Source organism: Panthera leo, chromosome A2 (genome assembly GCF_018350215.1).
Source record: "Panthera leo isolate Ple1 chromosome A2, P.leo_Ple1_pat1.1, whole genome shotgun sequence".
NCBI classification, from domain to species: Eukaryota; Metazoa; Chordata; class Mammalia; order Carnivora; family Felidae; genus Panthera; species Panthera leo.
The window spans coordinates 143,136,083-143,151,738 of record NC_056680.1 but is presented as its reverse complement, the minus strand read 5'-3'; the positions used below and the strand labels follow the sequence as shown (position 1 = coordinate 143,151,738).

Below are 15,656 nucleotides of genomic sequence, written 5' to 3'. Positions count from 1 at the left end.
TGAGGCAAGGGAGGCTGTAGAAGTGAGAGAGATCAGGAGTTCCTGAATCCACAATTTCCCTTTAACAACGCTTTCTCGGTAACTAGGAACCAAAATGTTTCTTAATTGCTTCGGCTTCATCACCTACACCCAATACTTCCTTCCTTCTTCTTCTTCTTTTTTTTTTTTTTTTTGGTTTATTTCTTTATTTTGAGAGAGAGAGAGATTGTGCACAGGGGAGGGGCAGAAAGAGAGGGAGAGAGAATCTCAAGCGGACCGCGTGCTCTGGCTCCATCTCACGAACTGTGCAATCTTAACCTGAGCCCAAATCAAGAGTCACATGCTCACCCGACGGAGCCACCAAGGCCCCCCTCTTCCGTCCTATCTGTACTCACTTGGTCCTTTTGTAACCCTAGTGTGCCAGGTCCTCAGCAATTTATTCCAAGATAACATCAGGAAACTTAAACAGGTTTTTTTTTTGTTTTCAATATTTATTTTGAGAGAGAGGGAGAGAACATGTGTACACAAGCAGGGGGAGGAGCTGAGAGGGAAAGAGGGAGAGGGGTGAATCCCAAAGCAGGCTCTGCGCTGCCAGCATGGAGCCAGCTCTCACAAATCGTGCGGGCATAACCTGCGCCAAAATCAAGAGCTGGACGCTTAACTGACAGAGCCACTCAGGCGCCCCAACATCAGGAAACTTTTCACTGGCTCAATCCCTTTTGATACTGCACGTCACGCTGATTTGACTGCACACACTGCTGCACGACTTCCCCAGAAAAATCCATTTCGCCATACTGCTGCCTTCCTTTTACACCCAAAACAAAGACCACCGGCCTGTGATGTCCAGTGAGAAATACAATGCTTGGTGTTTGTGGGCCTCTACCATACATTCGCAGTTTATGTCTTCACATGCTTCCCGTGTTACTCCTTCCCATCCAAGTAGGCCCACTGTCTCCAGGCCTCATGAGTGAAAGTTATTCATTACATGTGCCCAGGCAGGTCTGAACTACAGAATGAAGAGAGTTATAATGTATCCGTAGCAACAAGCTCACCCCAAGCATTAATCAGTTACCACATCAGTGATACTTAACCTGGGGTCCTAGGTAAGCTGCAGTTTGTATGCTGGGCGTCTCTATGAAAGGATAGTAGAATCGTACTCAAATATATATAGTCATTACATTTTACCAATGTGAGTGCGCGTGTCACTCGGGTCAGCACGCCATCATGGAAGGTAACACGCTACTTTCAAAGTTCACCATGTGCTCCTCTTCATTTCTTATAGGTAGAACTTCTGGCCCTTTGAGGGTTAGGAGTCTGTCCGTAAGATTTGTGACAGTATTTGACACAGAGGCTATGTTCACATCGTTATAAACTCAGGGTCATCCAGTTCCGTTATTGTTTGCCAAGTAAAGCTGAACAAATGACTGGTGACTGACTAATGTAGAATGTTGAAAATATTTCAAATTGGAGACCAGGATAACGCCCAAGTGACTGTAGGGCAAAAGAGTGAGGCTTGCTGACTCTCTTGGATACAGTTTCATGATCTATGCTCCCATTCTTAGGCATATTGGTTTCGCTCCCTGGAATGGTGCAGGCAGAGGAGCTTACAGCCTGGCCTCTGAACACAAGCAGAAGTACGTCGAGGACCAGAGGAGATGGGCAGTGAAGTGAGAGCAAAGCTCTGATCACCATAAACAATGAAACAGAACAAAGTGGCAGGGTTGTATGAAATTCCTACCAGACAATACCGGATAGATGACTGAAAGGAAAAGAAAACAATTCCAACAGAAAAGGTTAAAAAGCAGAACAAAGAGTAAATAACTTGCTAAACTTCTAAAGCACCTCTCACTGTGCTTGAGGTCACATTGGTGAATACAGTGCTTCAGCATGAACCAAATATAGATATCAATGAAACACAGCAGCGATAAACAATTCCTTTGGCCTTTCTACTGGTTCCTTGGCAGCTGGAGAAAACAACAGGGTCCTGACACTCAGGAAATAAGATACAGAGCAGGCACAGGTGCACAATGGTAGGTGGGGGTGCTAAGATTATGCAGCTGGATTTTCAACGAAATCAGAATTACTGATAAGAGAGACAGAAAAGATGGAGAGCACACAGACTGGAAATGAGAAAACTGAATCCTATGGTCAAGGGGAGGCAGGCAGACTAATGAGTCAGTAGGTATTATAAGGCATTAAAGCAAATAACAAAGAACTCTTAGCCATCATCTCATCTAAAACTAACATAAGAAGAAACCAAGACACACGCTATTGTGCCAGGCGTGACAACAGATCTGCAGAGCTTAGGTAAGGGGGGTAGGGGAGGGAGGCAGATTGTGAGCTCCATGTCAGCCGACTATCAGAGAAAAGCTATCCCAGTGCTAGACTGCCGGGGAACACAAGCAAACTCCATCGTCCTAGATTAGGACCAAAGGACTGGGAGAGCTGGGTAGAAATGGTCAGTATCAGTCTAAAGTCTTTTTGAAAGGACAAGGCCACAAAAAAAGGTCAGATCAGAAGCAATGACAGCTCAAAACTGCCCCAACGATAACTGCTTTTAAAACTTTCTTGATCACAAAGGCAATACATGGCCATTAGAAATAAAAACTGGTGAAACGATCCATAATTTTATTCCAAGATGGAAGCACCACTGACATAGTTTCTAAGTGCTGATACACACACCCATCCACTTATACTTTTAAGAAAATTGCAGAACAGGGGCACCTGGGTGGCTCAGCCAGTTAAGCATCTGACTTCAGCTCAGGTCATGATCTCGTGGTCTCTGAGTTCGAGCCCAGCGTGCAGCTCTGTGCTGACAGTTCAGAGCCTGGAGCCTGCTTTGGATTCTATGTCTCTCTCTTCTCTCTGCCCCTCCCCCACTCATGCTCTGTCTCTCAAAACTAACATTAAAAAAGAAAGAAAACTGCAGAATAGTTTTGTAGTCTCTTTTTTCTGCTAGAAATGATAACGAAATGAATACTTCCTTATGTTACTTTTTACATCATTTTAATCGCTGAAGATAAATTCATCACATGGATGCAAACTCCATAATTTAATTGATCACCTATTGCTAGCTGCTTATGTGAATATAATACTATTATAAATGATGTCATGAGAAATAACTTTTCTTTAAAATTAGAAAAATTTTTTTTCTTTTCATTTTTGAGAAAGAGAGAGAGAGAGAGCGAGTGAGCACAAGCAGGGGAGGGGCAGAAGAGAGGGGGACACAGAATCTGAAGCAGGCTCCGGGCTCTGAGCTGTCAGCAGAGAGCCTGACACAGGGCTCGAACTCATAAGCTGTGAGATCATGACCTGAGAAGTCGGAGGCTCAACGACTGAGCCACCCAGGTGCCCCAGGAATAACTTAAATAAACTGTTGGGTGCTTGCCCAATCATTCTTTAGGATAAATTCATACAAGTGGACACATACACTGTGTCATTAGGCAACAAATATTGATAGTGGTTTCCATCTCCTTTTGCCAAAAGGTGAACCAGCATAACATGCCTCACCTCATGGACTCAGGGGATAAGACCTCTTTGATTTAGGTGCTTCTTCCCTATGCCTCCCAGATACCTACCTTATCTCCACTCTTACAACTATATTTGTAATGATTTAATTGCTCATCCAGATCCCCACGAAACCATGTGTTTGTTTTTATCCCCAATGTACTTGATGAAATATTTGTCACTGTAACATGAAAAAAAAAAAAAATCAGAGAAAGCTTTAATGTGTCTTTTGACTGAGTGAAAAGCAACAGACTCACTGTTTAGAAAATGGTTTTTCCAATGTGAGCTACATTTACTGGGACCTACTAGGAAAGATTCATTGCTGTTCCACTAGAGATCTGGCTCTCTGAACCTGATGCAGAAGCAAGAGGAATGGGAAGTAATTCTTCTGAACTTCTGTGCCCAAAGCTGGAGGGGGAGAGTCAGGGGCAGCCCAAGATAAAACAAAAGTGCACAAGAGAGTTTATAAGAAATTTAGATGCAAAGAATCCTGCAAAGAAAACTATGAAGCAGATTTCCTCTTCACAAGCAGCTATAAAATTCTGCACATTGATGTATCAGTGATTAATTATTCCAACTACAGTCATCCTGAGAGATTTCCAAGGATTAGAGCAAAAGTAGGATAGGGATGTTGGTAATAGAGACTCAGCTCTCCAACCCACTCAACCACCTGACATTGCAGATGAGCCAAATCAAGCAAAGCACAGCAACCCTCAAGATGACTTCACATTAAATTAGCCAAGAGCTGGTGGAGGCTACCCTGAAGGAATCAAATTAAGGAGCCATGAATGCAGAGTATGAGGAAGGGGACAGAGACAAGAGTCGAAGGGAACAGGCAGCTGTTTACCTGGCTTGACGGAGAACAAGGACGGCTGTGATCACAGAGAAGGCCCTACGAGGCAGCGGAATCCAAAGGAATCCAAAGCTTCTCCATTCCCTGGCTTGTTCTCTATTACTGAGAACCATGATCTTAATTCCAATTATAATAAAGATTATTAATCTTCCATAAAAGGACACCTATTTCGACTTATTTTACAGTGGTCAGGAATTGGGCAGTGCTTCTCAAATTTTAGTGTGTACCACAATCACCCAAGGTGTATGTTCTAAGAGATTGCTGGGACTCAACTCCAGGGTTTCTGATTTAATAGGTCTGGGGTGGGGGAAATTTTGGGTAAGTCTGTAAATTCACCTTTATAAAAAGTTTCTAAGTGAGCATGGCATTGCAGGTTGGAAGATCATACTTTGAGAACCAATGGGTTAGGGAGTCAACTTGTAAGGCATTCGAAAGAGTCAAGGGTCAATGTCAAGTGTTCTCACTTTACTGTTACAATTCATTTTGGATTAAAATTACATTTCCAATAAAATAATCTTCAAATGTTTTTTTGAAATATGTCTGAAACATATTTTGAAACCATATATTTAGGTGTTGTGTGAAAGGAGCACGAGCCTCTTAGCCAAGAGGACAGTGAGAAGGTAAGCCACTCTGTGGTATGTGCAGACAAATCGGATTACCTAGAAAGATAACTCCAGAACTTCCTCTGAATGAATATAACCAGAGCACACCAAGGATTACAGCCAAGACTGGGCGAGGAAGATTTATTATGAGTTCATTATTTGACCCTGACCTGTAGAACCAGCCGGGGCTTTGTGTATAACATAGCAAAAAAAACCCCTAATGGGTTCCAACCGTCCCCAACCCCTCACAGTGGTCATCAAGATATCTCACAGCTTGAGTTCTACCAGAAGGAACTGGGGGCAGGGAGGGAAGAGAAGGATACAATAAAGAGGCTGAGCAGATCCTCCTAATATCCTGAGGGAGAAAACTATCTGGAAACACAGCTCTCTCGAAGTAGCCATTTGTGTTGCTTTAAATGCAGATTGATTACTGCTATTTGGATGTTGAGTGCATCATCTTCTCTGAAGAAAGGGAAAAGCTAAATTTCCCCACATTCTGCTGTATCGTCAAATCACTTCCCCACACCAGTTCTTTTCATGCATTTTCCATTCCGGCATCTACTTGTAATAGCAAGTCTACCCTATTCCCCAACAGTGAACCACCCCCCAACTGACATGTGCTGAATCCCACGAACAACCTCATAACCATGACACCTAACTGCAAAAACAACATGTAGTCGGGTGTATACTTCCAGGGTCAAAAAAGAAAGGACGCCGCTAGGATACTGAGGAGAAAGAGCAGCCCCTTTCTCTGTGCTGGCCTCCAACCTGCACAGGCATGACGTAGTGCAGCTGAGTGGGGAGTACAGATCATTCACCTGGCTCCAGCTTTCTAGGATACTCGGGCTAAAAACCCAACGACACCCCGATTACACAATTCTACGATTAAACAGTAAAGGAAAGAAGAAAACTTTCAATCGAAGCTCTGTTTCTAACAATATTCAGTAGGACCTAGTTTTATTCAAAGAGAAATTTTCACTTGTTGAGGTCATTAGATTGAAAGTGAGAAATCTTGGTTTATTTAAAGCTGTACCATTAAACTATCAAAAAGATAAGAACAGAGGCTGGATAGAAGAGATGAATTTCAGGGAAATGCTCTCATGGGAAAATTTAATAGAAATGAGAGATAGAATAAAAGAAGATGTAAGGCAGGCAGTGTTAATAACGGACAGGGAGAAAAGAGGAGGGGCTAAGAAAACAGGAGGAAAAGAGAAGAAATAGGAAAATCGCAATATCCAGAGGTATTATTAAAGTTATTTAACGTCGGTCCCTCTGAGATTACATGCTTTGTAAGGCTTGAGTCTATTATCTTTTTTCTTCATTACTATTATCCCCAATGCCTGGGACCCAGGATATACTCAAGAAAATGAGAATGGAGAGAAGAAATGAATGCAAAGCCATCACATCCAAGATAAACCTGCCTTGAACAACTATTCCCAGGAGAGGAATGATTTGTTTTCTTCGAGAACTGGTTAACTCATATAATCTATACACTGTGATAGGATTTATTAGTTTTAAAATTTCAAAACATACAACTCAACATCAATTTTCTCACTGGATTGGTATAGAGATGAAACTTGATTTTTATTAAGAGATTTAACAAATCGGAACTGTGTCAAACCAGCAGTGCCGAGCTCTTCCATTTCAAAATCCTAAAGCCAGAGGTTTTAACGTAGCAATGGAAAGTGCTGGTGAGTTAAGTCTTCACATTTCATTCAGAACCAATACTGTAAATGCCAGCTAAATTAAACATACAGAGAGAAGGGACCTTGTCCAAAAGTTTTGTATTTTTTCCAAGAAACAGCTGAAAATTTCTTTTTTTCACCTATCAAAATTTTTGGGAAAAAACTCCTATAAGTCAGGGAAAAAGTGGAGCTGCTACGGTTAAATCAGGAGTAGGAGACCTGCAGCTCCTGTGGTACCTGCGGTTCTTGTCAGTGGTACTGAAAGCCCTTCAGTGGAGATGCACGGACATTAGTAAGCCCCTCTCAGCCCCCAGTAACTGCATCACCCAGAGAGAATGTTACTTCAGTTTCTCTCTGAAATGGCTAACTGATATTGGCCCAGGAAAGAGCAAGTTCTAGCCTTCTGACCGGTCTGTGATGGCAATGCCAGCACAGATTTCCTAGAGGTTCAAGGAGAGAGAAGTCTGCAACAGGGAGGGAGCTGTCAACCATACTAGGCAAACACAAAAGCTATTGGATAGGATTTTAATCAAGGGCTGGTGTTTATGGGGTTTGGAGATTAGACGTGCAAAAGTCAGCAAGGCAGGAGCACTAGCTGTTTTGTTTTCATTTTTGAGGCAAGGGCATGTTGCAAGGTTTGTTCAATGAGAAAAATGAGTCCGTGTGGAGACTGGGGAGACAGGGAGCCCCGGCGGAGCTGCAGCGGGGGCAGGCTGTGCTCGCCTTTCAACGACGGGGACAGCGCCAGGTTTCTAAGTCTGCAGTGTGCCGGGTGAGACAGAGAATACACACCGAAAGATAAGGGAGAGCCTGCCCTTTTTTCTTCTCCCGAGATAACCCTAACCTCATTATGTATGTCCAGAATGAATCTAAATTCATTTAAGTCTGCTCAGACACTAGACTGTTCGATGCAATTGCTTTCCAACAGTCAAGCCAGGGCATCAATTTCTTTTCTGAATATATACATCCTTATGTTGAAATTACAAAATCTTAGAAGTAAAAGGTGCCTTAAAGGAATAAAGTCCCAACACTGAGCTAACATAACTTCTGTGTTTTCCTGCCACAAGCTGCAGATTCTAACAGTTTCTAGGAAATTTTAAAATATTACATTTTTAAATAAAGTTACTGGTAACTTTAGGAGAGTGTACACAGATGATATCCTCCGGGTCTGGACATCCAAGGAAAACAAGGCACACAGCCAGGCTTTGATGCGACTCCAAGCATTACCAGCTCATCTTCAGTGCCCATAACAAGCTCAGCAAAACCCCACTTGGAAGACCTCTTAGAACACTAAGGAAATTCACATTCTGGCCCACTTCAAATTAAACTGGATGTGTCATATCAAATACACAAGCTAGAATAGGAGAGAAAATGAGAAGGGTCCCAATAATGACTCAGTATCTTGGAAATACCTCAAAAGGATACGAGACAGATTCTCTGAAGGAGTCAAAAGTCCCACCTTAAGTTTAGAACACCCATCAAGCCAAGTAATTCAGGGAGCCAGCTGAGTGAGAAATACTGAAATAAAATGGGAACAGAAAATGTTGGAAAGTCAATATGGGGATGAAAAATTAGGATGGTGCTGAAAAGAAATGATGCATCAGACTCTCAAAGGAGCCCATACGAGGACCCTAATAGGGGGAACCAAGTACAGGAGTGTCAACACAAAGTGTGGGTCAGCTGTATATAAGGGGTTTTTTTTGTTTTTTTTTAAATTAAAAACACGAAGCACACACACTGGAGCTCTTAGAACTCTGGGGGAAAAAAATCAACAATTTTTCAATGGAGTCCATGAGAGAAGCGAGGTGGGAGAGTACCAGCAAAATGCCAAAACCTTATCTTGCCAGGACACAAGGTAATGAGGGAGGAGGCAGCCGATGACAGACAACTAAAGTGGAAAGGAAGGTGCCTATTGGGATTAGGGGTTTATTCATCCTTTCAACAAAAAAGATGTGCTTTCCTCCAAATATGCCAGGGATTTGAGACATAATGAGGGTTTCCCAAAGGCTGAGAGGCATGTGAATGAAGGGGCCTCAAAGGGTCGGCACACTGAACACAGTTGCCTAAGTGGTGTGAGCCTGTTTCTGGCAGGTAAGGTGGACAGGTCTGAAAGCGACAGGCAAACTTCAAACTCTTCTTCCTCTCTCTCTTTCCTGGCTTCCCAGGACGCACATAACACATCACTCCCTGAGCTCCAATCAGATGGTCTGAGGAAGGATTGCAGAATATACCCCCTTGCCGGGAAAGCAGTGCCTGCAGAGCCCCGAGAAAGCTCATCAACTCCTGCGCTGCGCTGACCCAAGGAGTCCACTGATTTAGCAGGCTGCCCTTTCCCCAAAGCTTATGCTTCTCTAAAAGGATTAATGGCCAAGCAGTGCCGTGGAAAGCAAAGTCCAAGGAAGAGCACTGTGTGCCACTGCCAATACCACTAGTGACAGCCCCGGGGACAGGACGCCAGGGGTCAGGGACAAAGTAATCTGTTGGAGTCAACACCCTCGTGGGGAAGGGCTAACATAAAGTACTGGCCTTGCTTCGTTACCTTCGCCCACATATTATTTACCCAACAAGTTCCAGGATGAAAGACTGATAGGAATATAGCAGATGTTACTAATTTGGCCTTTGCTAAAGCATTAGATACAGTACCTCAAGAAATTGGACTTGGGAAATTAATTCAAATTGGCTGGGTTCAGCAGACAATCACCAAAGACTAAAAAGTAGCTGAAGGGTGATAATCAAAAGACAGTTAAGTGACAGTCCATACGGTGAGAGACTCGAGGTCAACACCGAAGCCATTCTTGTTTAGGGGTTCTATTCAGGGCCCAGGAAAGGAGTAAACATCTCACTAATGAGATCTGCAGAGGACACTAAGGAGGGAGGTGGAGGATCTGCATAGACAAGGGCATAAAATTATAAGGCAGAGTTCAACTGGAAAAACAGCTAATCTATCTAGGGGAAAATAACCTTACCCACAGATAATATTCAATGGACAGGCAGGATAAGGGGCAGCAGAAGCATGTAAAACGAGCTCTGACATGCTGTATCGTGACAGAACCAAGTAAGAACGCTAAGGCAACATGGGGAGAGTATCATGGCGGAAGGGAGTGCTTCAAAGCGAAAGCAAACTAAAATAAAGCGGAGTGCCAGAAAACAGGTGGTCTTAAATAAGCGGGGTCAACTCTACCACTAAAAAGGGGGGAAGGTACGTTCTGCACTGAAACTATTTTTTAATAGCTACAAAACCCCCATTCCCATCTGGCAGGTGTTCCAGTCTTTCTCGGATCTTCATTCACCTCGCTGGGAGTCAGTGTCTAGAAGATGGCACAGGGCCGCCCTCCTGGGGCTCGCTAACAATACGGCTTTAAAGGAAGACTCACAGTTCACGCTGGCCATTTCTCCTAATTTTTTATGAGGTCTGTACTGCCTTATGGCAGTGCCTCACAGGTTTGGGGAAGTGGTTAATTCCTCTCTGTTTACTCAACCTGCAACACTGCAATGACCCCGAAGCCAGTTTTTCTACCATCAGTCTGAAAGCAATGGCTCAACACAATTATCTCTAGGCTGCTCACTGCTTTAGCAGACAAGCATGTTGTTACATTGATCCCGCTTAAAATGAGTGCTAAAGAGGCTGTTTTCTTCTTAAAACCTCAAAGTTAAAAAATTTCACTATCCTCAACACCCAAGAAACAAACAATCCAATTAAAAAATGGGCAGGGTCACGAATAGACATTTCTCCAAAGAAGGCAAACACATGGTCAACAGATACATGAAAAGATGCTCAACATTACTTATCATCAGGGAAATGTAAATCAAAACTACAAACAGAGATCATCTTGCACCTGTCAGAATGGCTAAAATCAACAACACAAGAAACAACGGGTATTGGTGAGGGTGTGGAGAAAGGGGAATCCTCTTGCACTGTTGGCGGGAATGCCAACTGGTGCAGCCATCCTGGGAAACAGAATGGAGGGTTCCTCAAAAAGTTAAAAACAGAACTACCCTATAATCCAGCAATTACACTACTAGGTATTTACCCAAAGAATACAAAAATACTAGTTCAAAGGGATACATGCACTCTGATGTTTAGAGCAGCATTATCTACAACAGCCAAGTTATGGAAACAGCCCAAGTGTCCAATGATTGATGAATGAAGAAGTGGTGGACAAATACACGATGTAATATCCCTCAGCCATAAAAAGAATGAAACCTTCCCACTTGCAATGACATGGCGAGAGCTAGAGAGTATTATGCTAAGCAAAATTGGTCAGAGAAAGACAAATACCATAGGATTTTACTCATATGTTGCATTTAAGAAACAAAATGAATGAGCAAAGGGGTGGGGGAAAGAGGGAGGCAAACAAAAAAACAGACTCTTAACTACAGAGACCAAACTGATGGTGAGCAGAGTGGGTGGGTGGGAGGGTGTGTTGAATAGGTGATGGGGATTAAAGAGTACACTTGTGACAAGCACCAGGTGATGTATGGAAGTGTTGAATCACTATATTGTACACTTGAAACTAATATTATACTGTATGTTAACTGAAATTTAAATAAAAACTGAAAATATTTACAACATAATCTGTACAAATGTCACCATCTATGCATACTCATTAAACTAGCATGACGTAGCTATTTCCAACAGCGTAAGAAAGCTTGTTAGGGCAGCTGGCTAGCTTAGTTGGTAGAGCATGCGACTCCTGATCTCAGAATTGTGAGTTTAAGCCCCCACATTGGGTATGTATAGCTTACTTTAAAAAAAAAAAAAGGTAAAAAAAAAAAAATAAATAAAAAGAAACAGAAAGCCTCTTGTGGACTCCCTTTCCAGAGCATCTATGCAAATTATTTTCATGTCTATCTATCTGCCTGTCACAAATATTCACTAGTGGCAGAGTGACCCAGGGGCAGAAAACAGGAGTCTAGATCCTACTGTGTTGCTTAGTGCTCTTGCTATGCTGGGAATCCATAAATCTATTTTTCAAGTTACCACTAGGCCTGGCTGAGCCCACCCATGTAGGCTGAGCACAGACTCACCCTCCGAGTCCCACCAAAGTTCAGTGTAATTACTGTCCATTTCCTAGAAGAGCTAGGTTATCAAATAGTACTCAGAGATATGAAGCCACATTTCCCCCTATGGGTTCTTTCAGCCAGGCTGCCTTAGTGATAATATAGGCAGGTCAAGGAGGAGGAAGTGAGGAAGGATTAAGAGAAACACCAATTATGGACCATATATCATGTTATTTTATGCTGGCCATTAAAGTACCTTAAATAACCAAAGATATCGGTGTTTTCGCTGAACTCTTTGTGTTCGTGAATCAGATTTTAGACAGGGCCTATTGGGAAAAGCCCACAAGAAAGAATCCAAAACGCCACAACAGTCTGACAGACTGATTTCTTAGCTGACATTCTGTGTGACATTCGACAGATGCTCTATCCATCAGGATGTGACACAGTGTTAGAGGTAAATGTCACACATCAGGGCAATGTTCTGGGCCAAAGAGCAAAAGAAGTGATCTCAATGACGAAGTCTGAAGTGTAGATAACATGTGCCCAAACCCATTCCCCCTCAAACTGTAGAGCACAGCCTGGTAACTACCAAACTTCTAGAACTAAGTAAGTGGCTGAGTGCGGCATGCACCTCTTTGAAATATGGGCTGTATTTTGTTTGAGACCAAACAGTCTGCTGAACTACCCAAGTCAGTTCACCGAGAGAAGCTCGTTTTTTGCTCTTTCCTGGGAAATCTGGGAATCACTAAACTACCAGCACCACCCAGTGACAGAAGTCTCTGTGAGTAAGAGCCATAAGCAATGTCATTGGTAAGAAATAACTCTGAGCAGTACGCATGTGCTTGGGGCAACCGGCCACAGGGATCAAGGACAAGAGTAAAATGTCACAAGGCTTCTCAAGTGCTCTCCTGCCAGCTGTCAGAAGTGTGAAACCAAAACTCATTTCCTAATAAATGTTTTCATTTCCTTTGTACATGACAAAAGGTTGAGAGGTGATAAATGGGAGGGGCTGGGGAGCAGAGGTCTCTGGAGGTAAGAACCTGAGGCAAATGTCCTGCACACAGAGGCGGAGATTCATTGTTAGTCCCAGGGAATGACAGGATGGTGGTGGTAAAAATATCTTATACAATTATGTTCTCACCTAGGAGTCATTTTACATCTAAATAAGATCATATCTGATATATGCTTATTTTGCAGATTTAAAAACAACGGAGGCCCAAGTAGTACTTCATCAAGGTTACACAGCACATTTCAAGGGTGCCCCTTTTCTTCTGATGGGGAAAAACTGGGATAAAAGCATACTATAAGCTTTCCCAGCATATTGCTTGCCATTACATTCTGCTCAGGGATGGGCAGGATAGTGGGAAAGAAAAAAGTGGGGCTGTGGGTCCCACTGTGTTCACTTTAATAATTACTCATCTCACCTGGCCTCTGCAGCAAGCAGTTCATCGTAGTGCGAGGACCGCTGGTCATCATCCTGCCGGTATCGGATCACTGTGGCTAGGCCTTTGCTGACGAGGGCCTCAGCAATGTTTCTGCAACAGAAAAGATAGGTCAGTGAGCACTAGAGGTACACATGGGGCTCAGTCAACAGAAATAATAACAGTTAGCACCTGGAGGTCTTAACGCATCCTGACACGGGGAGGGAGAAGCCAAGGATTTCAAGACCAGTGAGTTGTTAAGGCTAGAAATCCAAATGAAAGGTAGAATAACAAAGTTCCCTAGCTCAGCATCTTTCTGGTTACTACAGTCAGATGCTATATCAATCCATACATAAGAACCAGCAGAAAATATCTGTAAAAAGCCCACATTAGACAGGGCTATTTACAGAATGTTATAAACAAGCCACTACCCTCAAGAAAAGTCTGCTCTAAAATATCAAGCACACAGATAAAAAACAGAACACATAAAAGCATGACCTAAATTTCTTAAAATCTCCTTTCTAGCCTATAGTATAACTAGAAAATGCCTTATTCCAGCTTGGCAATGTTAGAAAAGTTAGTTTAACATAACACCCCCAGTAATTCTCTTCTCCTCAGAACTCCTGACAGTGGTTCTCCCACTAAAGGGGGCTTCTAGAAGGTAAGGCTATGAATGGATTTGGGAAGGAGGGTTACTGTGGTGGAATGAGAGTCCATTATGAAGAAATGGCACGAGATGGGGGAACAAATAAAGCAAAACATGTAAAATCTGAGATGAGCAGCTTTGGAGCAATTCTCCAGATAAAAGTCCTTTTAGGACTACAGGAATATTCTAAGTAGACTCCTGCTTCAAGCAATTCTCGAATGTGTTGAATCCTCTTTTCTTCAGTAGAATACGAGGTGTCACGTGGTTCGTACTCTAACTAGAGCGTACACTGGAAATGACGCTCAGACAACTAATGCGGCAGATCCGCCTGGTTCCTCCCCAAGCTGGAAAGGAACCTTTGATGTGAAGCAAAAACAAGCTGCAAACTGCAAAACCGAATTTTCAAAAATTACCTGTAGCCAGCACTGGAAGACAAGAGGCATGATACTGTTGGGGGAGAGTGGTGGTTATATCTTCCTTTGTGCCTGTCATAGTTACACCAAAGGCCCCACTCAAACCATCTGGTTGACTGCCCTTCAGGGAGGAGGTAGGGTAAGCAATAGGCTACCGTACCATATGCTAGGATCTAGTGTTGTTTGGAAACGTAGTTAACTCTTAACACACTGGTGTTCTTAGAACCTCAGACTCGAGATGCTGGTGACTGGACTAACCACCCTATGTGCATATTTAAGCCACTGAAGGGCTCTCTTCATCGAAACCCAGGAAATTACTTTTTTAAAAGAAGAACAGAATATGTGAGGGTAGAGAAAATAGGAAAAGATGCTATGGCTGATTCTCTCTCATTATGTGCCCCTCTGCTGCCTGTTTATCTACTGCCAGCACGATATTAATATCTCCAAACCGCCGCGGAATTAGCACTTCTCAAAATCCACTCCCACAAAGAGGCTGCTTTGCTGGCCACCCTGTCTCCTGAGTCACTGCAGAAGCGTGCTGGCACACACTGTCATTATCACAGAGTGGGGTTTGGCTGCATGGAGAATGCCAACAGCCCAGAGTCAGCAGCTGTAGGTATTGCTATATGGTGAGAATTAATTGAGGGTGTTACCAGAAAGCCCCCAAAAGGGCAGGAGGGTGGCTCCACCCACCCACAGGCCAGAGAGGAGAACGGGGACACCCCCACCTGTGGCAGGTTGAGAGGTCTTGGGGATTTGAAATGCCTGAAGAACAAACACCTATTTGTTACTGCATTTTGAACTACAGCGCATTCACATTTTATAGTCAACACACAGGGTTTGGAGAAGAAAGCTGGAATGACTGAACAGGCAAGAAGAGATTCACACAAATACACTTCTACATGAAGAGATAGAGAAACAAAGCAAAACAGTACAAATGTTTAATGATCCACTCGTGTTACTGCTGTTCAAATCAATTTACAGAACTGAACTTGAGTACCTGCACAGCCAGCAGAGAACCAAGGGCACAAACCTTCCCTTCTGTAACCTATCAGCTAACAGACATTCTTAGATGAACCAGGTAAGGCCTCAGATTCCCACTCCACAGCCTGCCCACGACCAGCCTTTCCCTTCTCTCCACAGCTTAGAGGGTTAGTAGCTACATTCTGTTCACTTCTTATCCCTAATTACAGATTTCTCCTGAAGGGACAGTGGTGCTGGTGATTAGTGAGCAGCAAGGAGAGTAAAAGCACATGAAATAATAACAGCTGTCATTGTTGGGTATTTACTACAAGCCAAGCATGTGAAAATAACATCAAATGTATTTTTTTCTTGGTGTGTGCTCCCTTGTGAGAATTCATTACACCATCTTACAATTATAAATTGACTGTCTATCTTCCTTTCTAAATTAGGAGGTCTAAGAGGGCAAGGGCTGCATATTTCTGTATCCAAGTGTCTAGTACAATACTTGGCATAAAGTAGGCAGTAAATATTTCCTGAATGAACTTAGTTTACTTAGGATAACTTTTTATTTATTTGTTTTTTTATC

General features: G+C 43.0%; 1 protein-coding gene across 2 annotated transcripts in view; it reads right to left on the bottom strand.

The window, feature by feature from the left end:
- Positions 1-15,656, bottom strand: part of SND1 (staphylococcal nuclease and tudor domain containing 1) — a 423,196-nt gene that overhangs the window by 179,253 nt on the left and 228,287 nt on the right. For both annotated transcript variants that reach the window (XM_042923831.1, XM_042923837.1), the window contains one exon: positions 13,052-13,162. In XM_042923831.1, the coding sequence (XP_042779765.1) occupies positions 13,052-13,162 (111 nt within the window). The remainder of the gene's footprint in view (positions 1-13,051; positions 13,163-15,656) is intronic.